General features: G+C 47.5%; 1 protein-coding gene across 1 annotated transcript; it reads left to right on the top strand.

Annotated features, from left to right (window-relative positions):
- Window positions 1-1,820: 1,820 nt before the first annotated feature.
- LOC121289640 (p53 apoptosis effector related to pmp22) lies at window positions 1,821-26,121 on the top strand. Its single transcript, XM_041209270.1, has 3 exons — window positions 1,821-2,208; window positions 21,846-21,983; window positions 25,657-26,121. Exons 1-3 carry the CDS (start codon window positions 2,013-2,015, stop codon window positions 25,866-25,868), a joined length of 546 nt encoding a protein of 181 aa, XP_041065204.1. The 5' UTR covers window positions 1,821-2,012; the 3' UTR covers window positions 25,869-26,121.
- The last annotated feature ends 226 nt before the right edge of the window (window positions 26,122-26,347 follow it).

Below are 26,347 nucleotides of genomic sequence, written 5' to 3'. Positions count from 1 at the left end.
CTGGCTAGGCCAGCGTTTATTGCCCATCCCTAACTGACCTTGAGAAGGTGATGGTGAGTCACCTTCTTGAACTGCTGCAGTCCACCTGGTTTTTGCTTATCAGTTTGGTTTGGTTCAATGGAGTTGCTTGCTCAGCCATTTAGAGTCACAGAGTCATTGAGGTCTACAGCACAGAAAAAGGCCCTTTGGCCCATCGAGTCTGCGTTGGTCAAACAAGTACCTAACTATTCTAATCCCATTTTCCAGCTTTAGGCCCATAGCCTTGTATGCTATGGCATCGCAAGGGCACATCCAAATACTTCTTAAACGTTATGAGGGTTTCTGCCTCTACCACCCTTTCAGGCAGTGAGTTCCAGATTCCCACCACCCTCTGGGTGAAAAGAATTCTTCCTCACATCCTCTCTGAACATCCTGCTCCTTACCTTAAATCTATGTCCCCTGGTTATTGATCCCTCCACCAAGGGGAAAACTTCCTTCCTGTCTACCCTATCTATGCCCCTCATAATTTTATACACCTCAATCATGTCCCCCCTCAATCTCCTCTGCTCCAGGGAAAATAACCCCAGTCTATCCAATCTCTCCTCATAGCTAAAACCCTCCAGCCCAGGCAACATCCTGGTAAATCTCCTCTGCTCTCTCTCTAGTGCAATCACATCCTTTCTATAACGTGGATTCCAGAACTGCACGCAATACTCTAGCTGTGGCTTAACCAGCGTTTTATACAGTTCCAGCATAACCTCCCTGCTCTTACATTCTATGTCTGGGCTAATGAAGGCAAGTATCCCATATGCCTTCTTAACCACCTTATCTACCTGTCCCACTACCTTAAGGGACCGGTGGACATGCACACCAAGGTCCCTCTGATCCTCGGTACTTCCCAGGGTCCTACCACTCATTGTGTATTCCCGTGCCTTGTTTGTCCTGCCCAAGTGCATCACTTCACACTTATCCGGATTAAATTCCATTTGCCACTGATCAGCCCATCTGACCAGCATTCCAGAGGGCAATTAAGAGTCAACCACATTGCTGTGGATCTGTGGCCACGTAGGCCAGACCAGATAGGGATGGCAGATTTCCTTCGCTAAAGGGCACTATAGTGAACCAGGTGGGTTTTTACAGCAATCGATGATAGTTTGCTAGGAACACCATTACTGATATTAGCTTCCAATTGCAGATTTTATTAATTAATGCAATTTATTAATTGAACCCCTGTCCCCAGCACTAGGATCATAGAGTTATACAGCACAGACACAGGCCCTTCAGCCCATCTTGTCCGTGCCGGCCATCAAGCTATTCCAATTCCATTTTCCAGCACTTGGCCCGTAGCCCGGTGTGTGTTAGGGTGTTTCAAGTGCACTTCTTAAATGTTGTGAGGGTTCCTGTCTCTACCACCACCCCCTCAGGCAGATTCCAATCACCCTCTGGGTGAAAAAGCTTTCCCTCAAACCCCCTTCCCTGAAAATCTCACCCTCTGCCCCCAGGGTTGTTGACCCCTCTGCCAAGGGGAAAAGTTTCTTCCTGTCTATGCCCCTCATAATTCTGCACACCTCTGTCGAGTCTTACCCCACCCCAACACCCCACCAGGAGCTGAAGAGTCTGAGCGCAGTGACATTCTGCCACCGTCTCCCCCCACCGCCCCCCCCCCCCCCACCCAAAACACTGGATGGGAACTGAGTGGTGGGGAGTTTGAGCACCCAAAGGGTTAACAGAAAGTGGCCGCTTGCTGTAACTCGATGCTGGATATGTTGTGTGTGTGTGTGATGCCTTCAAACAAAAAAAAGTGTTGTTTGCCCCTCCCAGCAGTCCGACAGGTTTTTATTGGGGAGGTGGGTGGGGGTGTGGACTGAGCGATCGCTGCTCCGCTCTCACACTCTGTAGCTGGGAGAGGAACTAGCTGCAGGTCCGGAGACCCCGGTTACGTTGTCCTTCTCCCTGTTTGCTTGTCTGCCTTGTGGGTTGGACCCTGCGCCTGTGCCAGTCCCTGTGTCCTGGTCGCCCACCTTTGCCTGGCCATGTTTAAGTGTGGGCTCGCCTTCCCTCGCTGCCGCTGGATCCTTCCTCTGCTGCTGCTCTTGGCCATCATCTTCGACATCATTGCCCTGGCCGCCAGCTCCGGCTGGGTGGACTCCAAGTATCATTATGCCTCGCTGTGGGACCAGTACCGGGGCAGGGAACCCAACTGGGAATCCAGCTCTCTCATGGAGTACGGTAAGGAGTGGGACTGGGGGAAGAAAGAGGGAGGAGGGAGGGAGGAGGGAGGGGAAGGAGGGAGGGAAGCAAAAATGGAGGGGAGAAAGAGTGAGGGACAATCAGGGGGAGGGCTGGGGGGGGGGGGAAGAAAGAGTGAGAATAGATAGGGGGAGTGACTGGGAAAAGAAAGAGGGAGGAGGAGGAGGGAAGGGTAGGAGTGAGGGGGAGGGAGGGGAAGGAGGGAGGGGGAAGGGAGGAAAGCGCAAATGGAGGGGAGAAAGAGTGAGGGACAATCAGGGGGAGGGGAGGGGAGGAAAGAAAGAGTGAGACAAAATAGGGGGAGTGACTGGGAAAAGAAAGAGGGAGGAGGAGGGAGGGAGGAAAGCACAAATGGAGGGGAGAAAGAGTGAGGGACAAATGGGGAGGGGAGGAAAGCGTGAGAAAAAATAGGGGGAGTGACTGGGAAAAGAAAGAGGGAAGAGGAGGGAGGGGAAGGGAGGAAAGCACAAACGGAGGGGAGAAAGAGTGAGGGACAAACGGGAAGGGGAGGAAAGAAACTGAGAAAAGATAGGGGGAGTGAGGATAAGAGGGAGGAGATTAGGGGAAAACGGGGAGTGGGGAAGGGAGGGAGGGAGAGTGAGAAAAAATGGGGGGAGTGAGGAAAAGAGGGAGGAGAGTGAGAAGAAATGGAGTGAGGAGAAGAGAGACAGGGAGTGAGAAAAAAGAGTGAGAAAAGGGAGGGGAGAGTGAGAAAAACAGGGGGAGTGAGGAGAGAGGGAGGAAAAAATAGAGAAAAATGGGGACTGAGGAAAAGATGGAGGAGAGGAAGAGAAAAAACAGGGAGGAGGGAGGGAGGAGAAAGAGTGAGAAAAACAAGGAGGGTGAGGAAAATGGGGAGGAGAGAAATAGTGAGAAAATGGGTGTGAGGGATAGAGAATGGGGAGAAAAAAGGGAGAAAAGGGGAGGGGAGAATGAAGTGAACAGAAAGCAAAGGAGAAAATAAACAGGAGAGAAAGGCAGGAAAAGGGAATGAGGAAAAATCTAAAGGAGGAGTGGAGAACATAGAGAAGGGGAATGAGAAGAAGAATGAGAGGGAAGCAAACAACAAAGGGAGTGGAAAGTAGGATGGAGAACAGAAAGAAAATGTGAAAGATATAAGAAATGGAACCAAAGAAAGGCAGAAAAGTGAGAAACAGATGAGGAAAACAGGAATGAAGAATACGTGGTTGGGAGAAGACTGAGTGAGAAAGAAAAAACAAACAGTGAGAATATCAGCAAATAAAAGGTTGGAAAGAGAAGAGAAACTGACTGAGATAACACCATTGAAAGGGAAAAAGTGGAAGAGAAACTGAATGAGGGAGAAGACAGACAGTGAGTGAGTAAAGCAGGAAGAGATTGAGGGAAATCCAAGAAAAGCAGATGGAGTGTGTCAGAGAGAGGGTGAAAGAAGACAGCGAGAGAGAAAACTTGAGAGAGTGAAATATAAACACTAACAGAAGAATCTGAGAAGGAAGGTGAACTCAGGAAACAGCACATGAGCAATGAAGACAAAAGTGACTCAAAAAATAGTGAGAAACTGCGAGAAAAACAAAGATTTTGTACACATAAGAAACAGTGGGTGAGACAAAGCAGGAGGGGAGCAAATGAAAGGAGAGTAAGACCATTGAGAAAAACATGGAAATGAACAGAAAGAGTGAAGGTGTGCACAAAGGAGAGGTCAGACCAGACACGGTGTGAAAAAGAAAGGAGCGAGGAGGAGAAAAAAAGAAATCTGGAGAGAACAGGGTGCGAAGAAACATCATTTAGAAAGCTAACAAAGAACAAATAAAAGTGGTTTTCAAATAGTTTAATTGTCCTCAACCTGCGTTTCTCTCCATTTTACTTTTTCCATTGAATGTTTAATGCCACGATCCACTGCTCTGTCAGTCCAAACACGAGTAACTAGCTGCCTACGCCTGTATTATACATTCTTAGACCCACACTACAGTTCCCACAGTTGCGGGGTGTTCTTGCTGTGCAGTGGAATTGCAGAGGAATAACCCTCCCACCATTCTCCGGACACCCACACTGTTAAACCCTTCAACAAAGTAGAAAAAAGTGATTTAGCGAGCAGAAAGAGGCTCAGAAATCTGGTGAGAAGAGCAAATGAAGTGGGCCCGGGAGAGATAGAAGGATAGGCCAGGAAATGTGTGGGAGGTCAGACAATTACTGAGCTAGGATGGGCCGGAAGCATAGGACAGGTTTGAAGTTCAGGATTGTAAGGTCTGTTCCCTAAGACACAGTGGAGTCTGTTGGCAACAACAGCACCTTAATTTACGTAGCACCTTTAATGTAATAAAATGCCCCAAGGTGCTTTACGGGAGCATTATGGAACAAAATTTAACGCCAAGCCACAGAGATATTAGACCAGGTTACCTGAGGCGTGGCCACAGAGACAAGTTCTTTATTATTCTTTCATGGGATGTGGGCGTCACTGGCAAGGCCAGCATCTGTTGCTCATCCCTAATTGCCCCTTGAACTGAGAGGGAGCTAGGGAGGAGGCGAGGCCATGGAGACAGCAGGGACGAGGGTGAAAGTAAAGAAGGTGAAAATGCAGATAGTGACGGAGGAAAGTAAAAATTAAGAGAGGGAGATAAAGAGAGGAAAAAGGGGGAGGAGAAAAAAATGTTAGGGAAAAGCGTGATAAAACGTAAAGCTGATGCATCAGATAAGTGGAACTAAATGTAATGCAGTACAAGTTATTCCAGATACACTTTGGTCATATTTAGAACGCTGTGGATAATTCTAGGAACACTCACTTCTAAGAACCGTGAAAGGAAGGAGATTCTAGTGAGGTGGCCACCGAGTAGAAATGGGGAGGGAGGGAGGGAATGTGTAACGGAAGACAAAAATGGAACGAAATACTGAAAAGAGAGAAAAAGCAATTGTAGATCGGTTGTTACCTACGGGCCCAGCAACCATTTGCAAAGAGGTGATGCACTTCCTTTGGGGCAATGGATTTCTAAGTTGTTGTCTTGGATGAGGGAAAAATATATTTTTTTTTGGTAAAGTTGAAAGAGAAAGTTGCTTTCTGGAGCTTTGTGTTCAAAGTCCTTTCAGCTACGACACTTCCTACAGTGCAACAGTGATTACGCTTCAGCTCTGCGCATCCTTGACGTTGTGACCAGTTAGGTGCTATACGAATGCAAGTTCTTTCTCACATTTCATCTCAGTTCCTGATCACGTGCGTTTGTTGTTCAAGGCACTGACCGTGAGGTCAGTGACCATACTTAACCATGTCCATTCCTCAATGATTGGGCAGTGTGGGGAACTGCAGTCAGTGTGGAACCAAATAAACATCAGGACTTTCACTTGGCTATAAAAAAATGTTTTGCTTTTATCTTTTGCAAAATTTGCAATTCTAGCAAAGCAATTTACAGAGTGGAGCAGCAACATCATAGAGACTCCTAGAACGATACCACACAGCATGTGACCATTCGGCCCATCATACTTGTGCTGTTTCTCATTGCTATATTCATGAATTCCACCCTGACTCCGTGAGTTGTTAACACTGCCTGATAACTGGTGCTGAGTTCCATCGATTGACAAGTCCCTGAGTTTATTCTCTATGATTGTTTTTGGCCTGGATTTAATTGTAGAATTAGCTAATCTCTGGGTAGAGATGATATTAATATTTGCATCTGACTAATGTGGCAGAAATGCTTAAATGACGTGTGAGTTCAAAGTGAAGGCTTGTTGGCTGGAGTGAGGGCCATCCTTGCCCTCAAAAGGTGGTATCCCATTGGTAACTAGCCCAAGCATCTGTTGGTCATGGGCGAGTCTGACCAGTGACTGCTGAACCGTGCTTGGTGATTGTCTATCTCGCTACCAGCTCTTCACAAAGATGGTGCCTCCAGCATTGCAGCACTCTCCTCAGTACTGCGCCAACATTTCAGCCTGAATGAGGCGCTCAAGTTTCTGAAATGGGACTGTGGGTGAACTCACAATACGCTGGTACGAGGCAAGCGTGCTACCCACTGAGCCAAGTCCAACAGGCTAATCTCTATTGGAGGGAACAGCTTAAATGGATCTCCAGGAAACCTGCTTTTGCTGACTTACCAGCACAGGCTAGATCCACGGTGTCAGTGATGGTACAATGCTCGTGCCAATTTTTGTCTTATGCCCACATGGCATAAGGGCCCACATTAAGTTAAGAGGCATAATGCCTGTTGGTGGGCACCTAAAAAAAATAGTGCCCACACATTTAGCAGAGGGGCACCGAGAAGGGTTGTGAGGCACGCCAATTTCTATCTCACTTTAAATCTGCCACTCCAGGCCATTTCAGCTTGGCTCCTAAAATACAAGTTTGGCAATCTGTGAAAAATAAAACCGATTCCTTATTAAATTCTTTACATGGAGGGCCATGTTCTTTTAGAAATGGGTTAGAATTCCTGTCTTCCCTGAACATTCCCAAAACAAGCTTGGATCCCAGTTTGTGTTTTGTTCAAAAATCACAAGTTTGGATGTCCTTGGACAAGAAACTCAAGAAGTTAGCATGCAGATACAGTGAGTAAACAGGAAGGTGTTTTTATTGCAGGAGGATGGAATGCAAAAGGAGGGAAGTCTCACTACACCTGTACAGAGCGTTGGTGAGGCCATGCCTAGAGTACTGCACACAGTTTTGGTCTCCTTTTTTTTTAAAAGATAATAGGTACTTGAATTAGAGGCTGGTCAGAGAAGGTTCACTAGGTTGTTTCCTGGGATGGAGGGGTTGCTTTATGAGGAAAGAGCAATGGGCCTATACCCATTGGTGTTTAGGAGAATGAGAGGTGATCGTCTTAAAACATACAAAATTCTAAAGGGGCTTGACAGGGTGGATGCTAAAAAGATGTTTCCTGTCATGAAGGTATCTAGAACCAGGGCATAGTTTCAGAATAAGGTGTCGCCTGTTTAAGATGGAGATGAGGAGCAATTTCTTCTCTCAGAGGGCTATTAATCTTTGGAATTCTCTACCCCAGAGAGCAGTGGACGATGGGTCATTGAATCTATTCAAGGCTGTTTTGGACAGATTTCTGAACTCTAGGGGAGTCCAGGCCAATGGGGCACGAGAAGGAAAGTGGAGTTGAAGACTAGATCAGACTAGCCATGATCTTATTGAATGGTGGAGCAGGCTTGAGGGGCCGAATGCCCTACTCTTGCTCCTATTTCTTGTGTTTTAACTTAGTGTGACCCCTACTGAGAGCACATGGCGTACACGTCTGATTACGATGGAATTGTGTCTTGGGTGCATCTCCCTATTTCTCCCTCACTGCACCCTCTCTTCCTTTTGTACTTCAGCACCCACTGTCAGTAAATATCTGGGATCACTCCTTAGAAATAACTGCTTGATTAAGGTACCTCAAAAGCTGTAGTCACCCGCCCAACAGTAGAGCATCAAGAGTGGGGATTGAGCATCGCTCAGAATTAGGCTCTCAGTATCCGGGAAGTGTGGTGGCAGTGTCCCTGTTTTGGAATTTAGAATATTTACAACACATTCCCTTCAGCAGAAGGAAAAACAAAGACTTATTGGACGCTGAAGCTCTTTAAGATTATGAAAGGTTTTTGACAGTGTAGATGGTAGAGAGGATGTTTCTGCTTGTGGGGGAGACTAGAAATACAGGTCATGAGATAGTCACTAATCAATCCAATAGGGAATTCTGGAAAAACTTCTTTACCAGAGAATGTCAAGAATGTGGAACTCGCTATCATGGAGTGTTTGAAGCAAATGACATGGGTGCATTGACGGAGAAGCTAGGTAAGTACATGAGGCAGAAAGGAGTAAAAGTTATACTGATGGGGTTAGATAAAGCAAGGTGGCAGAAGACTCATGTAGATTATAAACACTGAACGCCCTTGTTTTTATGCTGTAAATTCCATGTAAAACTAGGGAAGGGTGATAACAATGGAAATGGCAAGATTTGAAATGGATGGGCAGAAGGACCTTGGTGTGCACAGGTCATTAAGGTGGCTGTGCAAGTCGATAAGACAACGTATAGGCAAATCACATGCCTACAACAATTTGCATTTCCATGGCGCCTTTAACATAGGAAAAAGTCCCAAGGCCTTTCACAGGAAGGTAATCAGACAAATATTGCCACTGAAGGAGCAGATATTAAGACAGGTGGTAGTTATGTTAAGGCAAAGAATACAAACACATGGAGGGAAAATTGAATTTCTTCAAACCTCTTAGTTGGACAACACTTGGGATTATTGTGCACTGCTTTGGGCCATTCTTACAGGAAGGATATAAAGCGATTGGAAAAGTGAAGCGTTGAATCATGAGGGCATTAGCAGGAGTGAGGAGTTATAGTTAGGAAAAGAAACATTAGAATTTAGAGTATTTAAACTGAGAAGGTTAAAGGGTGATCTGATTGAGAATTCCACAATTAATAGGTTGTGATAGGGTAAAGTGACAGATTGATTCCACAGCTTGGTGCGATGGTACAAATTTAAGACAAGTGCATAAGCAATTAATGGAGAAGTTAGAAAAACATTCTGGTTAGAATATGGAATTCTCCGGCCACCAACTGTCGTTGCTAAACCTTTCTGCCTCACACTCCTTTAAGATGCTCCTTAAAACCCGAACTCTTTAACCAAGCTTATGGTCGCCCGTCTTAATGTCTCCTTTTGTGGCTCCAGTGGCAAATTTTGTGAAGCACCTTGGGATGTTTTAGTATGTTGAAAGGTGCTACATGAATGCAAATTATTGTTGAACCAAACTCTGGGAAAAGGAATCGGCTACTTGCTCGAAAATGTATATAACATATTGTGACGGTGAGTGGATGAGTGGAATTGGAACGTGTATTGCATAAAAAACATGTGGCCCTAATGGGCCTGTTCCTGTGCTGTTATATCACTGATCTTATGCTAATCCCATCAGGGAACGAGGGAATAAAAGCTTGGCAAGGGGTCTCCTCCCATCGTGAGAGGATGTAAAATGGTGTGACAAAGATGGTTCAGGCCATCAAGAGCTTAAACTGTCAAGAAAAGTTTGTTTTCTTTTAGAAAATGGCGACTTCACTGTGGCCTAGTTGAAGTTTTCAACATTGTGAAAGAATTGACAATATTGATGAGGTGAATTAAAGACTTGCATCTATATAGCGCCTTTCACGACCACAGGAAGCCCCAAAGTGCTTTATAGCCAATGAGATATTTTTGAGGTGTAGTCACTGTTGTAATGTAGAAAAACATGAGACAACTTGCTGACAACAAACTCCCACGAACAGCAATGTGATAATTATCATCTGTTTGTGTGGTCCTTGTTGAGGGATAACTATTGGTAGGGATAATTTTAATACTCCTCTTCAAAATAGTGCCATGGGACCTTTTACATCTAGCTGAGAGGACAGGCAAGGCCTCAGTTTAATGTTTCGTCAGACTGTACAGCACACCCTCAGCACCGATATGGAGTGTCGGCCTAGATTTTCAGGCTCAAATCCCTGGATTGAGATTTGAAACCACAACTTTCTGACTGAGGGCAGCGTGCTACCCACTGAGCTACACCTGACACCGTATTCACTAAGGTGTGGATTCAGACACGATGGAATGCAAGTTAAGGACTTGGAAAGTGAAGGTAATAAGGCAAATCACCAGGAAGAGTTGGATTCATAAATTGGTTTGATGCATTTGGGAGACATCAAGACTTGTGCGTTATGGTGAATGGGTGGGGTTGGCATCTATCACAGTGGAACAGACTAGTTTTGGCCTGTTCAGTTTTGTTGAAGGGTCATGAGGACTCGAAACGTCAACTCTTTTCTTCTTCGTCGATGCTGCCAGACCTGCTGAGTTTTTCCAGGTAATTCTGTTTTTGTTTTAGTTTTGGCCTCTTGGCTTTTGAACTATTCTTTACATTATTAATGTTCTTATGAGGGATGAGAACATTAGGCCAGTTCTGCATGAGTGGAATAACCTAAAATATATTCAGGAACTGGCAAGCTGTTCAGTTTATTTACATTATCTTTCTAGTAATGTAATATATTAAAACATTAGCACAAAGTATCCACTTCCTGTAATGTATTTATTTTCTGTCAGTTTTCACATTGTCGCTATCAGTCTAGTTATTATAAAACTTTACACCCTGCAAGTCTTTGCAAACACTGTCACAGTGGATTTGTGTTATCTTCTTTAGTAGAAAGAACTTGCATTTATATAGCACCTTTCACTTCCTCATACAGGAAGAGGGAATGATAAACTATTTACTAAGGATGCTGTCTGGTCCCTGGCGTGAAAAGACTTACATTTTTATAGTGCCTTTCGCTAACTTGGGCCCCAGAGCTCTCTAAAGCCAACAAAACATTTTTTTTTAAAGTGTAGTCACTGTTGTATTGTAGGAATTGTGGCAGCCAGTTTATGCACAGCAAGATCCCACAAACAGCAATATGATGATGACCAGATAATCTGTTCATAACAATGTTGGCTGAGGGGTGACTATTGACCAGGGCACTGATTGAGAACCAGAAATACTCGAGAGCCAGATTAATTTGGTTCAGGCTGGTCATATTCCCAAATACTGGGTGGGATTTTCCGGCCCCGTTTGCCGTTGGAATCGTAGCAGGTGGGACGGAAGAGTCGACGGACCGGCAAAAGGTCCGTTGACTTCAGGTGGGACCGGAAACTCCCACCCACTGACTCAAGTTGCAGAATGCTGCAGTGCAGAGGGATCTGGGTGTCCTTGTACATGAATCACAAAAGTTAGTAATGAGGAAAAGTGTTTATTGCAAGGGGGTGTGGAGTATCAAAGTATAGAAGTCTTGCTACAACTGTACAGGGCATTGGTGAGACCGCACCTGGAATTCTGGGCTCCTTACTTAAGGAGGGATATACTTGCGTTGGAAGCAATTCAGAGAAGGTTCACCAGGCTGATTCCTGAGATGAAGGGGTTTCTCTTATGAGGAGAGGTTGAGCAAGTTGGCCCTGAATTGATTGGAGTTCAAAAGAATGAGAAGTGATCTTATTGAAATATCTAAGATTCTAACGGGGCTAGACAGCGTGGATACTGAGAGGATGTTTCCCCTTGTGGGGAATCTAAAACTAGGAGTGGGGGGGGCACATCTTAAAAATAAGGGGCCTCCCATTTAAGATGGAGATGAGGAGGAATTTCTTTTCTTGAGGGTCATTCATCTTTGGAATTTTCTTCCCCAGAGAGTAGTGGAGGCTGGGTCATTGAATATACTCAAGGCTGAGTTGGGCAGGTTTTTGATTGACAAGGGAGTCAGGGCAATGGGAGAAGGCAGGAAAGTGGAGTTAAGGCCCCAGTCAGATCAGTCATTGATCTTATTGAATGGCAGAGCAGGCTCGATGGGCTGAATGGCCCACTCCTGCTCCTATTTCTTTTGATCTTAATGCGGATCAAAACCAGAAACCAACCAACACATAGTTGTACGTTTAGAATAATCTGGTGAATTTTGGAGATAGTCCCTAACCATGATCAAGCTCAGTGTGAGTCAGACTTCAGTCTGACTACAGGTTCTGTTCTGCTGCAGTGTTTACAGTACAAACTGTCTTTCCCCAGTTTATTGTCTGTCTGGCATTCTTTTCTAGTTAGTTCTGTAGCTTCATGTTAACTTTCTCCCCATGGTTTTTAATTCTAAACATTCGTGGGATTTTACCACTGCAGGGAAAAATATCCAATTTGTGCATTACAAACCAAAAACTACTAATAGGAAAGGTGAAGTCTCAGACTGGGGGTTAAGACATTTTCTGAAGTTTAGAAATAGATAGCTGCAGTCTGTTCAGGTGAAAAAAAACATGTGACATGAGGGAAATCTTTTTTTACACCAGCGAGTGGTTAGGATCTGGAATGTACAGCCCGAGAGTGTGGGTGGAGGGAGATTTAATTGTGGCTTTCAAAAGGGAATTGGATAATAGTCTTAAGGAGAGAAAGTTTGGCGGGTTATGTGGAAAGGGCGGGGGGGAGTGGGACTGTCTGAGCTGCTGCTGCAGAGAGCCAGCACAGACACGACAGGCTGAATGGCCTCCTGCGATTGTATGGAATGGTGGAGCACTCTCAAGGGGCCATATGGTCCACTCCTGCTCCTATTTCTTCTGTCCCTGTGATCTAACACTGGCCTAGTAGCAGAACGCTGTTAGCCCAGACACGAGGCATCTTTCCATTCCCCCCCCCCCCGCCCCAGGGAGGGGAGCAGGAGGAAATATTCGGGGAATGTGTATTTCTGCCATCGAGCAAACATTTATATCGGCTCTCGGCAGAGGGAAGAGAAGGCACACACAGTGTAGGAATTTGATCCTGGCTGAACCCAGAGCAGGCAGGCGTTGGGAATAATCAACTAACCAAAGCCAGGCCAGGCAATGTGCTGTTCCGCCTCATCCTCTCATTATTTTCCCTTTCACGGCCTGTCCTTCCCTGTTTGTAGATGTTTTCTGACTGAAAGCAGATTTTCTCTATTTTGCATTTGGTTTAATTTAACTTTAGGGTGCTGATTTCCTTTTTCCCCTCCACTTTTACCTCTGAAATCACTCCCTCTTTTTTTTTTTGAGGTCCAATTCCATGGGAAGTGCCCCTCCCCTTTTAAGCGCTGACCCTTGCTGGGGGCAGGGGCCTGAATTTTACACCCTGAGGTTGGGCGTGTGCCCGACCTGAACACACACACAATTGCGCAAAATGATGTCATCGCCAACACGTGTAGTATTGAGATCAGTGGCCTTGGCTCCCACTCCAGTGCGTGCCGATTAAGGACATTTAACAGTCTATTGACCGAAATTTTACGTTGCCCGAGTGACTTTTTTGCTCGTCCCACGGGCAAAAGGGGTGGGCGGAGATCAGGTTTTAATCATTTGCTCATCCGCAGGTGGGAGAGCCATCCCAGAGCCGCTTTGCGTCTCGCTCGATTGTCCAGCCTGCTTCTCAACATCTCGGGTCCTCGTCTTCCCTGGAAGGTTCCCCTGAGTACCGCAGCCCAGCGCTCCATCGTCTTCAAGGCCCTGCTTCGCTGCGTCCCATCGTCTGGAGTGTTCAGGCAGCATTCCAACTACCTCCAGATGTCGGAGGTTCAGTGCCGCAGGAGGCTCTGCCTTTCCAGGGACACAGTGACAGCCACATGTCACATGAAAGGTCCAGAAATCACCTCCAACCGCGTGGGCCAGCCACCACATGCCAGTGGCTGTGATGGTCACAGTGACCCTCAGCTTCTCTGCCTCTGGTTCTTTTCAGGGCTCAGTGGGGGATCTGTGTAGCGTTTCTCAATCTGCTGCACACAGTTGTGTCAAGCTCATGACTGATGCTATCTTTAGACATGTCCGTATGTTCATCCACTTCCGGACAGACAAGGCAAACCACTCGGGGGATGGTGGCATAGCGGTGTTATCACTGGACCAGTATTCCAGAGACACAGGGTAATGCTCGAACCCGGGTTCGAATCCCACCACAGCAGGTGGTGAAATTTGAATCCGATAAAAATCTGAAATTAAAAGTCTAATGATGACCCTGAAACCATTGCTGACTGTTGTAAAAACCTATCTGGTTCACTAATGTCCTTTAGGGAAGGGAATCGGGGATCTGCCATCCTTACCTGGTCTGACCTACATGTGACTCCAGACCTGCAGCAATGTGGTTGACTCTTTAAATGCCCTCTGAACAAGGGCAATTAGGGATGGGCAATGAATAAAAACAAAAAGCGGAGAGAATAAGGCTTCACTGTTTGTGGCTCCTGCATGAGTGGATGGATGGCTCCTGGGTGACAAGGGCTACCTTGAAGAGGTGGCTGATGACCCCACTTGGTTACCCAAGAACTGAGGTCAAGGAGAGATACAGCAGGGGTCATGCCTCACAAGAGCAGCAGTGGTGGAGAGGACCACCGGGCTGCTGAAGCTGCGTTTGCCTGTGGGGAGCATTGCAGCATCCTCCAGAGCATGTCTCCCTCGTAGTTGTCGCATGCTGTGCCCTGCACAACCTGGGTCTAGCAAGGGGGACACACTGGAGGCTGAGGAAAGCAAGGCGTCTCCACTCGGAGGAAGAGCCTTGGGAGGCGCAGGGTGAGGACCTCAAGGCAGAGGACAGGAACCTTCATGGAGGCAGGGACGCCAGGGATGCTTTGATGCAGCGAACCCTTCAGCTAGGCATCCAAGGCTTCGATGCCTCATCAAGCCAATGCCAACATCTCCTTTGCTAACAATCAGTAAATGAGAACCCAACCCAGTCCGCCAGCACCACTCAACCCCATACTTTTACAAGCCAGTGCTGCATCTGGCACCTAATAATAACCATCCAGCCAACTCAGATCATCTGAGTCAAATAAATGTTTATGTTACTTCACATGAACGTACAAATCCTGAACACAAACGTCAAAATAATTAATGCAAATAATGTCACCTGTGATATGAGCCCTGTTGTGCTCAAGGTGCCTTCAACTCAGGCCTGCGAGTGCTGTGTCTTGATGCCCCCCCTTCCCCTTGGCTGTCAGTGGGGTTGGGGGCAGTCGCTGACTCTGCTGTCCTGGCGGCCCTGATGACCTTGGTGGTTGTCCTAAGCCTGTCCGAGCCTGAGCAGGCTCCGCCTGGGAGGGTCCATCCAGCCCCAAGGCTGGGCACTCAGTTGTCGTGGCATCATCAGATGCAGCGGCCACTGGCAGAGGGGTTGGTGCCCTTGTCCGGAGCGCCCTGAGAGGAGTCTACACAGAAGACAGGCAGTCGTCTGCCAGCATGAAGTACCTCCCTGCTCACCATTGACGGATGGACATCCAGCAGTGAGACTAGGTGCCTCATCCATCTCTCACCGAGGTCACTGCCTGGGTGAGGCTTGCAGGTCCGAGTGCAACCCCAGGAACCCCTGAGTCTGCTCCTGGAGCTGCCTCTCCTTGAGAGTCGCCGCTCTCTTCATGGAGGAGGCTGTGCGCTCGGTGTTAAGGGTCAACGCAGAACTCATGCTCCGCATGGACTCCTCCATCACGGAGACCATGGCACGCAGACCCTCATGGATCCCCACCAGATCTCCCCACACATCCCACTGGACATCCAGTGTCTGCCGCCTGATGGACGACTCCAGAGGCTCATCATCTGCGTCAGACGTAGCATGGTCCTGGTCTCCAGCTGTGCTCTTGCTGTCGGCTCCCTGGGCCCTCTCTGCCCCTGCCAACTCCTCATGCGAGTGTGATGTACCCTCACCGCTGTGCATTACCCAGGGAGCCGAGTACCTAATGCCCACCGTCATGAGAGTATCTGCGCGGGTGCCTGGTTCAGACAGACAGTGTGATGCTGGAGCAGGTGTGATGTCTTCCTCGGAGCTCAATGACGGGTCCCTGGGGTCGCTGGCAGTCCTGCCAATGGCCCGTCTGCGGGAGGAAGGCGAAAGATCAGTACATTCAATCCTCGTAGTCATTACGCAGGCTATAGGCGGGCGGAGGAGACAGTGGAGAGCTGCTGCATGGTGCCATCTGCGTTGGTGCTTCAACGGGCTCTCTGGCTACCACAGTTCCGTTTCTGATGAGAGGAGCCTGTTATGTTTCCAGTGCCCACCTCACACGCATCTGTCACCTGCACGCTTACCTCCATCCAATACCCCACCCTCACCACGACCGGAGGAGCGAGCTGGCCAGTGGCATTCCAGCTCCGGTGCATCAGATTTGGCACTCCACCACCCGTTCAGCAGCATTATAACTGCTCTTCTCCTGACAGGGAAAGATGGAAAGCCTCTTTATTGCTCCGCCTTCCTGAAGGTTCTTTCCCGGTTTCCGACCCCCTGCTCACCCCCGGGCATTAGGCAGGCTGTGTCACATCTCACCCTGCAATGCACTGAGGCCAGTCGTGCTGCCATCCCAGCCTTGGCAGGGCAGGGTTTCAGTGCCAGTTGGCACTCACACTCTTAGGCCCCTGAACATCCTGAGCAATGGGCACCCGACTAAAGTCCTCTGCACGGGTCAGTGCTCTGCACTTACCCTTGCTGACCACAGATGGTCATCGAACCGTTTTGCGGCACTGAAGCCATGTGCGGCACACCACGCCGTGGTCACTGACCTGGACGGTGGCCTCTGTCCAGGCCTTCGAGGTCAGGTTGGAGCGGCCTTCTCTTGCCCTCTCTGGGCATTAAGATATGGCACCTGGCACTGACCTCCTCGATCAGCACTCCCCGCCCCCACCCAGGGAAAACACATCCAGTGGTCACATTTCACCCTGGGCAGGCCTTAATTGGCCACCCAGCGTAATATGGCATCACAGTGCGATCTCGGCCGGGAGTGGGATTTACTGGGGGGGTGAAATTCAGGCTAATATTTGCCTGTAGTCCAGTCACTGTTCTCATGTAGGCAAAGCTTGGCTTTTCTCCCATTTGAAATGTCCTATCGGACCCTTTACTGTCTCTTACATAAAATAGGCCTTTGTTAATATGGTTCCCATTTTAGCAACAGGCATTCTTTGGTTTGACCTATTTTGAGAAGAGACACTCAACCACTTTTTTTTACAGTATAATATGTAATTCCTCATGCACTTGAAGAGCCTTCAGCACAAATCTTTTGTTTGTTTAGAAATTAGGATTGTCCCAACAAAAGTGCTTCTGTCTCCAAGAGGTCATGTCCCTCGGATCTAAGACTTGCAGGGAGTGGAAATAATTTGCAATATCCTTTTCTCCTGCCAGAAAGTAATCACTTTTCCCAATTAAATTCAGTTAGTCCCACATTCATCACAGGCCTCAAACATAATCACTGTCAATGATGCCCACTGTCAGGCTCCACACATTCCAATGTCTTGGCTGCATTCTTTAACTCAATATTTGGAAGCTGTATGTAGCCATCCCCAGCTTACCACACACTGTTTCATCTGTACGCTGACTTGAAATTAAACTGTTTTAGATCCTTGCATGCAACCAGAATAGACCCAAACTGACCTATGCTAAACACACACACATGGTGGGCAGAGAGAGGCCCACTGATCCATCATATCTGCCCCACACTAGGGGTAAGGCAATGGGGATGGGGGGTGATGGTGTAGTGGTAATGACACTGGATGGGTAATCCAAAGGCCCAGGCTAATGTTCCAGGCACATGATTTCAAATCCCACCATGTCGGGACTTAATGGAATTTGAATTCAATTAACAAACCTGGAAGATAAAGCTCGTCTCAGCAATGGTAACAATAGCAACTATCATTGATTGTTGTAAAAGCCCACCTGGTTCACTGATGTCCTTTAGGGAAGGAAATCTGCCATCCTTACCTGGTCTGGCCTACATGTGACTCCAGACCCACAGCAATGCAGTTGACTCTTAACTACCCTCTGAAAAGGCCTAGCAAGCCACTAGGATCAAGGACAATTAGAGACGGGCGACAAATGCTGGTCTTGCCAGCGACACCCACATCCCATGAAAGAAAAAAATAATTCAGGTTGACTCCATGAGTCACCTCCCATTCTATCCACCTCATCCCAACCTTTCAGCGTACCTTTTTATTTCTTTCTGCCCCTAGTTTCTTTTTGCAAGCATCTAAGCTTATTTGCTTCAACTCCTTCCTACGATGGCGAGTTTCTCACTCTAACCACACACTGAGTAAAGAAATTTCTCATTTTTTTCCTTTGTATTTATGGATTTGGATTCACCCAACAGGGAAACATTCTCTCTGCATCTACCCTATCCCACTGGGCTTAACTGGTAGCACTTTAGCCTCTGAGTCACACAGCGAGTGGTTAGGATCTGGAGTGCACTGCCTGAGTGTGTGGTGGAGGCAGGTTCAATCGAGGGATGCTAGAGGGAATTGGATTATCACCTGAGAAGGAAGAATGTGCAGGGCCGGGGGAGAAGGCAGGGGGAGTGGCACCATGTGAATTGCCCCTTCAGAGATCCAGGACAGACACGATGAGCCAAATGCCCTCCTCCTGTGATGTAGCCACCCTGTGATTCTGAGTCAGAAGGTTGTGGGTTCAAGCCCCCCTCCAGAGACTCGAGCATGCAAATCTGGGCTGACACTCCAGTGCAGTACTGAGGGAGTGCTGTACTGTCAGGGGTGCTGCATTTCAGATGAGATGTTAAACCGAGGCCTAGTCTGTAAAAGATCCCATCGCACTATTTTGAAGAAGAGCAGGGGAGTTAGAATAGAGCAGATTATCTGTTCGCTATCACATTGCTGTTTGTGGGAGCTTGCTGTGTGCAAATTGGTGTTACCCTACATTACAGCAGTGACTGCACTTCGAAAGTATTTCAGTGGCTGTAAATATCTCTGGGATGTCCTGTGAAAGGCATGGTAGAAATGCAAGTCTTGTGGTTTTTTTCTTTTAACCCATTTTTGATTTTAAAGACTTCCATCGGGTCTCCTTTAAGCCTTCTCCAAGAATCCAATGAACACGATCATGGTGAAGGCTCTGCTCCTTGGTGAGGGAGGTGTATTGTGTACCGGATGCCTTGTGGGTTTTGTCACTGGGTGGCACTGAGCGAGACAATGGTTGCATTATTTACCGTTTGAATGGGCGTCTCTGGGTGAGGGAGTTGCCAGGTAGATACAGCTGCTGTAGTGTGAGTCAGCTCACATTCTTTTAACCTTATACAACACCTTAGTACTGTGAACATCGCCCTTGTAAATCTGTATAATCAGCACTGACCTTGAGAAATCAACTTACTGGGGACACACCTTCCACTAACCATGTTTCCCAGTTTCTGTGTGCAATGACTTGCATTTATAAAGACCATAAGACATAGGCACAAATTAGGCCATTCGGCCCATCGAGTCTGCTCCACTATTCAATCATGGCTGATAAGTTTCTCAACCCATTTCTCCCGCCTTCTCCCCGTAACCTTTGATCCCCTTACCAATCAAGAACCTATCTATCTCAGTCAATGACCTGGCCTCCACAACCTTCTGTGGCAATGAATTCCATAGATTCACCACTCTCTGGCTAAAGAAGTCTCTCCTCATCTCTGTTCTAAAAGGTCTTCCCTTTACTCTGAGGCTGTGCCCTCGGGTCCTAGTCTCTCCTACTAATGGAAACATTTTCTCCACGCCCACTCTATCCAGGCCTTTCAGTATTCTGTAAGTTTCAATCAGATCCCCCCTCATCCTTCTAAACTCCATCAAGTATAGATCCAGAGTCCTCAAACGTTCCTCATATGTTAAGCCTTTCATTCCTGGGATCATTCTTGTGAACCTCCTCTGGACCCTCTCCAGGGCCAGCACATCCTTCCTGAGATACAGGACCCAAAATTGCTCACAATATTCTAAATGTGGTCTGACCAGAGCCTTATAAAGCCTCAACAGCACATCCCTGTTTGTATATTCTAGTCCTCGCGAAATAAATGCCAACATTGCATTTGCCTTCCTAACTACCGACTCAACCTGCAAGTTAAAAGGCACCTTAAACAACCTCAGCCCACCCCAAGGTGTTTTACAGCCAATGAAGTACTTTTGAAATGCAGCCATTGTTGTAATGCAAGAATGTGGCGGCCAATTTGTGAGAAAGACAGCGCCTCCTGCAGAGCAGCACTCCTCATCGCTGCCAGAGGATGTCAGTGGCAGCATCAGCCTAAAGGGTGCTCTGGAGTCTCGGGAATGGGACTCAAATTCACGACCCCTGATTCAAAAGCGAGCGCTCACCCCATTGAGCCGCAGCTGATAGCTGACTACGTCACGCAGTTTTATTTAAAATATGACCTGGGGTCACAGGCAGCCCACGCCCGTTTGATCTGTCCCCCTCGGCAACCCTCGTTTCATGTCCCGCCCTGCAGCCCCACTTTTGCTGTTTTAGTGAGAGGAGAGAGATCAGGGGAGGAGTCTGTCCAGTGGGGGGATGGGCCTCCTCTCCGCAGTCCTATCCAAATAAGAGCAAGGGAATCCCGAGGTGACGACGATGCCTACTCTTCAACAACAAAACTCAAAACTTCAGTGTCTGCATGGCGCTTCAGAAAGAGCTGAAGCTGTGAAAGGCGCTATACAAATGCAAGTTCTCTTCACCAATTTTCTTGCGGCCAGGGTGTGCCAGTAATTCCGACAGCTGAACGATCGGCGGACAGGACACAGGAGCAGACGAGATAAATTAGGAACGAGGTGCCCGTGGACTTGGATTTTAAAGGAAGGAAGATTGTGGGAGGTAGCAGCAGGAATGAAGGAATTCCACAATTTTTGGGAGGGTGGGAATGAATGGGAGGTGGCGCAGAGAATGTGAACTGCCAACACATTGGGGAAAGAATGAGAAGGGAAAGATCACTGTACCATTGATAACTATGGAACTGATACCACAGTAATGTGACATGGCGGAGTACAAATGGGAAAACTTTTATGGCCTGGGTGGGACCCTCTGTCTGTCTGTCTGTCTGTGATGCTCTGTCGTCACTTTCTGGAAAGTTCCACCGTTCATTAAGCAGTTGTGCAGAGGAATGCCTCTCAGTCCCATGTAGGGAGCACAAAGAGTTATCGAGTTACCGAACTGTCATGTCATCCACACACACTAAATGCTCGCTTATTCTGAAATGTGATCAGATGCCATTTATAGATTCAGAGCTGCAAAATATTTGATTGAGATGGGGTGTGAGGCCTCTCACATAGAAACGTTGTGCCACATTGTGAAGTGACAGCCTGCTCCTCAATGACTCACTTTCCCAAAGAAAGTATAAACCTCCCATCCCTTCAAACAGCTGTTTCTTTTCTCTTGGGTGAGGTTTTAAACCAGGGACAGAGGCAGCTTCAGATAATCCTCCGATTCCCTGTTGAAAGCCGCAATTGAATCTGCCTCGGCCACACTCTCGGGCAGTGCATTCCAGACCCTAAACACTCGCTGCACAATAATGCTTTTCCTCATGTCACCGTTGGCTCTTTTGCCAATCACCACCTTTTATATCAGTGCCCTCTGGTTCTCAACCCTTCTGCCCACGGGAACAGTTTCTCTCTTTCTAATCGTCCGGACCCCTCATTGATTTTGAACACCTCTCTCCTCTCAGCCTTCGCTTCTCTAGGAGGAACAGCCTCAGCTGCTCCAATCTATCCACGTAACTGAAGTCTCTCATCCCGGGAACCATTCTTGTGAATCTTTTCCTGCGCCCTCTCTAATGCCTTCACATCCTTCCTAAAGTGTGGTGTACAGAATTGCCTGCAAGGTTGCAATTGAGGCCAAACCAGTGTTTTATAAAAGCTCATCATGACTTCCTTACTTTTGTGTTCCATGTTTGTGTTTATCAAGCCCAGACTCCTGTGCACTTTATGAACAGCTTTCTTAACCCACCCTGACACCTTGGTGCTATTCTCTAGCGAAGGCACTGGCTCCGAATAGTTTATGGCTCCAAACGTGTCAGTAGACCCACCACCACCTGCACCCACCCACCTCCCCCCCCCACCGCCAAACCTGACACTTCACCCAAATGATCATTCTTCATATGCAAGCCTGGACGTAAGCTATTCAACAGTGGAAGCATCAGAAGGATCAATTCCATTCACATCCGCCCCCTGCCCCACTCCCTCGGCATGCATGCAGTTTCCATCTGAGGGAGGAAAGTCACAAAACCAGCATTCGAGGCATTGCCCTAGAGTGGGTTTGTCGCTGGGACATGTCAAAGTTCTCCTTCCCAATTGCTAATTTCGTAAATTTCGACTTGTGGCCCCTCGTGTTTTAACACAAAGAGATTTACCTCATTTACCAGGATTATCTTTACCGGATTTTTATAAAAATTAAGTTGAGACTGACAGTTGATAATTCTCTTCTCCTTTATTTGTGACAGGTTGGGCCAAAGCTTCTGCAGCTATGCTGATTATTGGTTGTATCCTGTTGATCATCTGTTTCATCCTGTCCTTCCTGGCTCTTTGCAAACAACAAGCGGGCCTGTTGAGAGTGATTGGTCTCATCCTCTGCATTGCTAGTAAGAGCTCATTTTAATGTCTGTATAGTAAGTGCCTCCCTCCCAAGGTCCCGACAATCTCGCCATCAGACCAATGCCATTTTTCTTTTATTCATTCATGGGATGTGGGCTTCGCTGGCTGGGCCGGCATTTATTGCCCACCCCCAGTTGTCCTTGAGAAGGTGGTGGTGAGCTGCCTTCTTGAACCGTTGCATCCATGTGGTGTAGGTACACCCACAGTGCTGTTAGGGAGGGAGATCCAGGATTTTGACCCAGCGACAGTGAAGGAACAGCGACATATTTCCAAGTCAGTGGCTTGGAGGGGAATTTCCGGGTGGTGGTTTTCCCATCTATCTGCTGCCCTCGTCCTTCCAGATGACAGTGGTCGTGGGTTTGGAAGGTGCTGTTGAAGGAGCCTTGGAGAATTCCTGCAGTGCATCTTGTAGACGGTACACACTGCTGGTACTGTGTGTTAGTGGTGAAGGGAGTGAATGTTTGTGGATGGGATGCCAATCAAGTGGGCTGCTTTATCCTGGATGGTGCCGAACTCCTTGAGTATTGTGGGAGCTGCACTCACCCAGACAAGTGGGGACTATTCCATCACACTCCTGACTTGTGCACAGGCTTTGGGCGGTCAGGAGGTGAGTTACTCATCGCACGATTCCCAGCCTCTGACCTGCTCTAGTAGCCGCCCTTCTTCCCCAGGGAACTCTCATTTCCAGGAAAAGAAGAAAAGGAAAAAGAGCAGCAGTAGGCCGACAATGCCTCAACCCTGCTACACCTTCCAATACCTGATCCTCCACCACCGCTCCACTTGCCTCTCAATCCCCAAATCCCTCAATAACTGAGCATCCACAGCCCTCTAAGGTGGAAGATTCCAATGCTTCATAACCCTGAGGGAAGACATTTTTCCCCCCAGTCCTAAAGGAGATGGAGATGGATTTCACCCAGGCTCCTTCCCGCATACATTGCCCTGATGTTACTGTAGCACCCTTGAAGAGTTTGTCAAGCCCCCTTCGACAGCACCTTCCAAACCCATGACTTCTACCACCTAGAAGAACAAGGGCAGTTGATATGTAGGAACACCCACCACCTGAAAATTCCCCTCCAAGCCACACACCATCCTGTCTTGGAAACATATCGCCGTTCCTTCACTGTTGCTGGGTCAAAATCCTGGAACTCCCTCCCTAACAGCACTGTGGGAGTACCTACACCACATGGACTGCAGCGGTTCAAGAAGGAGGCTCACCACCACCTTCCCAAGGGCAATTGGGAGTGAGCAATAAATGCTGGCCCAGCCAGCGATGCCCACATCCTGTGAGCAAATGCAAAATTATCTGCAGAAGGGACCCCGGGGGACAACCCGATGGGAATTGAAGAGGTTTTTGCTGAGCCCTCCCAGGACAGTTTGTCTGATATGTGTTAAAATAGCAGCTCAGGGCATGGTTCCTGTCCATTACAGGGCAGAGAGAAGCCAGGAAAACCATCCCTGATGTACCTGCTACTATATATCCAGAGTATACTACACTCCATTTGGGCCACTGCACCTCAGGAGCTTAGGAACATTGGCTTAGGGTAGGAGGGATATTCGGATTTTACTAAGCGGCCTGTTGACTGTTTGGCTCTTGTTACGATCAAACAAGTTGAACAATAATCTCCTGATGAACTAGAATTTTGTTTCCCAGCATCTTAAAGCCAGGAGGTTTACACTTGCCATGAACTGACTGTGCACAGGAACAAGGTAGGAAATCCGGAAGAGGAGGATAACCACTTTTGAATGAAGGGGAAAATTTCAATTTAAGTATTTCTGGAGTCATTGTTCAAAATACATAGGAGTTACTAGAGAAAAAACACCCAAAATCCATCTAATTACCTTCCTGATAGACATGTAACACAACAATTGTTGGGTTGGTGACTAATCATTGGAAACAAGCTCTATCAATTAGTCCACAACAGGCCCAAAGGATTATCCCAATAATGGAGAGCTTTGGATCCTCCCAACCACATTAGACTTAACGTTCCTCAAATTACTCAGATACTGCATCCCAAAATATTATTTGTGGTGAGAAGCTTGCCATAGAGGTCACATACTGAGTGCAAATCGCTCATTACTAATACCTTGGGGAAGGTCTGAGTCAAGAGCCAAAATATTATTTTCTGAAAGCAGTTTACTTGGAATGAATCCATTCGGACTCTTTCCACCATCTGCCTAGCCAGCCTGTTCCACAGCTCGCCCACTCGTTCACCGAGAGTGCCTAGTTTCGGCGTCTCTTGGCAGTGCCCCAAACACATTGCGATGACTGGCTGAGTATGGTGTTCAGCGTTAATACGCAGCTGGGCTGTGCTGTGCAGTGCGCAGCAGGACCCCCATAGACGAGGCAATAAGAAGAATGGCCAGCTAGTTACAGGCAGGGTTGGGTACGGAGGGAATCCCACCCCCAGCTCTGCCCCTCAACTGGAGACCCAAGGTCCCACTCCATGTTACATCCAGCAAGTTCTGATTAAGACCGGGGGGGGGCCTCTGTCTGATGGGCAGAACCATGGCAGCCTGCAAGTTCCACAGGGACGCAAGGCGCTGACGGTTAATTCTCAATGTCACAGATTGGCTAAATTGACTAATCTCAGAAAAAGGGGTCGGCCATTTTGGAATGAGAGAAGGAAAGTTTGCTTCACTCAGAGGGTTGTGAATATTGGAATTCTCTACCCCAGAGAGCTGTGGTTGTTGTCATTAAGTATACGACGCACTGATGGCTCATTGTTTTGCCATCCACCCCCTCGAAAAGCAGCATTAGTAAGTATAAGTCTTGATGTTTAGGAAATATTTATTAATAAAGAACCTACTTTGTCATTCATACCTGATCTTATGCCTCAACTCCACTTTCCTGCCCTATCCCCATAAACCTTTGATTTCAAACAATCTATCAACCTCAGAATTGAATATACTTCACAACAACACCCACAGCCCTCTGGGGTAGAGAATTCCAAGGATTCACAACCCTCTGGGTGAAGCCAATTTTTCCTTCTCTCAGTCCAAAATGGCCGACCCTCTTGCCCTGAGATTAATCAGTTTAGCTAATCTGTGGCATCGAGAATCAATTGTCATCGCCTTGCGTGCTTGTAGAACTTGAGTTTAAATCAGAATGAAATTCAAATCTCCCACCCTTGAGAACACAGTCCCAGTCAATGGCAGAAAGGGAAGGTTGAATCTGTTGTTTAGGTTTGGTTCTAAATGCACATAGATGGGCCTTCATCAGCAAGTTAGGTTCCTGTACCAAAGAAGCAAAGATATTGGGCCTGATTTTAACCCATTCAAAACTCACCAGGGTTAAGATTGAGCCCATTTGAACATCTCTTGGATCGGCGCGATGCATTGGGTGCCGATTTTCTTTCCCCCACCCCCGGAAATCCTGCTCCTCCAAGCTTGTGCGCAAGTTGACGCTTTTTGACTCTGACCTCTGCTCTTTGACGCTCGGCCTTGTGGTTGGCATAACCATGCGGGGGGGTCAAAGTGCAGAGGTGGGTGATGTCAGCCATTTTAAATATTGGTCTTTTATTGCATGGTGGGGAAGGGTTTCAGAATGCCAAACCTTCCTCCAATTAAACTCCCGCTTGCGTGCTTGTGAGCGAATTTGTTCCCCTCCCCCCCGCCCCCCCACACAAGTGACGAAGCCATTTTTCTTCCTTCTCTCTGCAGTCCTGATGCAGGTCATTTCGCTCATCGTTTACCCAACCAAGTTCACTGAGACTCTGATCCAAAATGGCGACTATGAATACAGCTGGAGCTATGGCTTCGGATGGGGCGCAACGATCCTGATGATCGGCTGTAGCGTTTTCTTCTGCTGCCTTCCTAACTACGAGGACGAACTCTACGGCCAGGCCAAGCCCATCTACATTTACGAAGGGTGAGCCTCAGGACCGCCAGCTGCAAGGATTTGGCTCCGATTTGGCTCTGCTCAACTCTGGTGCCCTGCACACACACGTACATTTGTTCTTTCAATATGCAAGAGGAACAGTGTGTTCTTTATTTTTAAGTACATGCACGTTCTATTATGCACAAGTACTGAATCTATCTAAGCTCTGTTTTTATGTTAAAGTAGTTTTTAAGGGGTTTGCCTCTAAATAGACTTGGCAGGTGTTGGGGAGCAAGAGGTAAGGCTGGGGCGGGTGGGTGGGTGGGGTGGGGTGAGCTGAGGCAGGATTTAGACACGAGACCATCGTCAAATGCAAATTATAGCCAGCGCCTGAACCTAACGATTGAAATTACAACTCATTTCTCTCCCCTTTCTGGCATCTACTCCTTTTAATCATTTAAATTATGGTCTGGATTAGGACAAGATGAGTTCTGGTAATTGCAGGTAGCAGGAGAGGTTGGAATAATGTTGATT

Source organism: Carcharodon carcharias, chromosome 2 (genome assembly GCF_017639515.1).
Source record: "Carcharodon carcharias isolate sCarCar2 chromosome 2, sCarCar2.pri, whole genome shotgun sequence".
In the NCBI taxonomy this organism is placed as follows: Eukaryota; Metazoa; Chordata; class Chondrichthyes; order Lamniformes; family Lamnidae; genus Carcharodon; species Carcharodon carcharias.
Note: the sequence above shows the minus strand (reverse complement) of the source record. Positions and strands in the feature narration are given on the sequence as shown.

What these genes read in the sequence shown, in the direction of transcription:
- LOC121289640 (XM_041209270.1), top strand. Translation starts at nt 2,013, where the DNA reads ATGTTTAAGTGTGGGCTCGCCTTCCCTCGCTGCCGCTGGATCCTTCCT. An exon ending in CAGCTCTCTCATGGAGTACG is followed by an intron (nt 2,209 to 21,845) that starts GTAAGGAGTGGG and finishes TATTTGTGACAG; the next exon opens with GTTGGGCCAAAGCTTCTGCA. An exon ending in TCTCATCCTCTGCATTGCTA is followed by an intron (nt 21,984 to 25,656) that starts GTAAGAGCTCAT and finishes TTCTCTCTGCAG; the next exon opens with TCCTGATGCAGGTCATTTCG.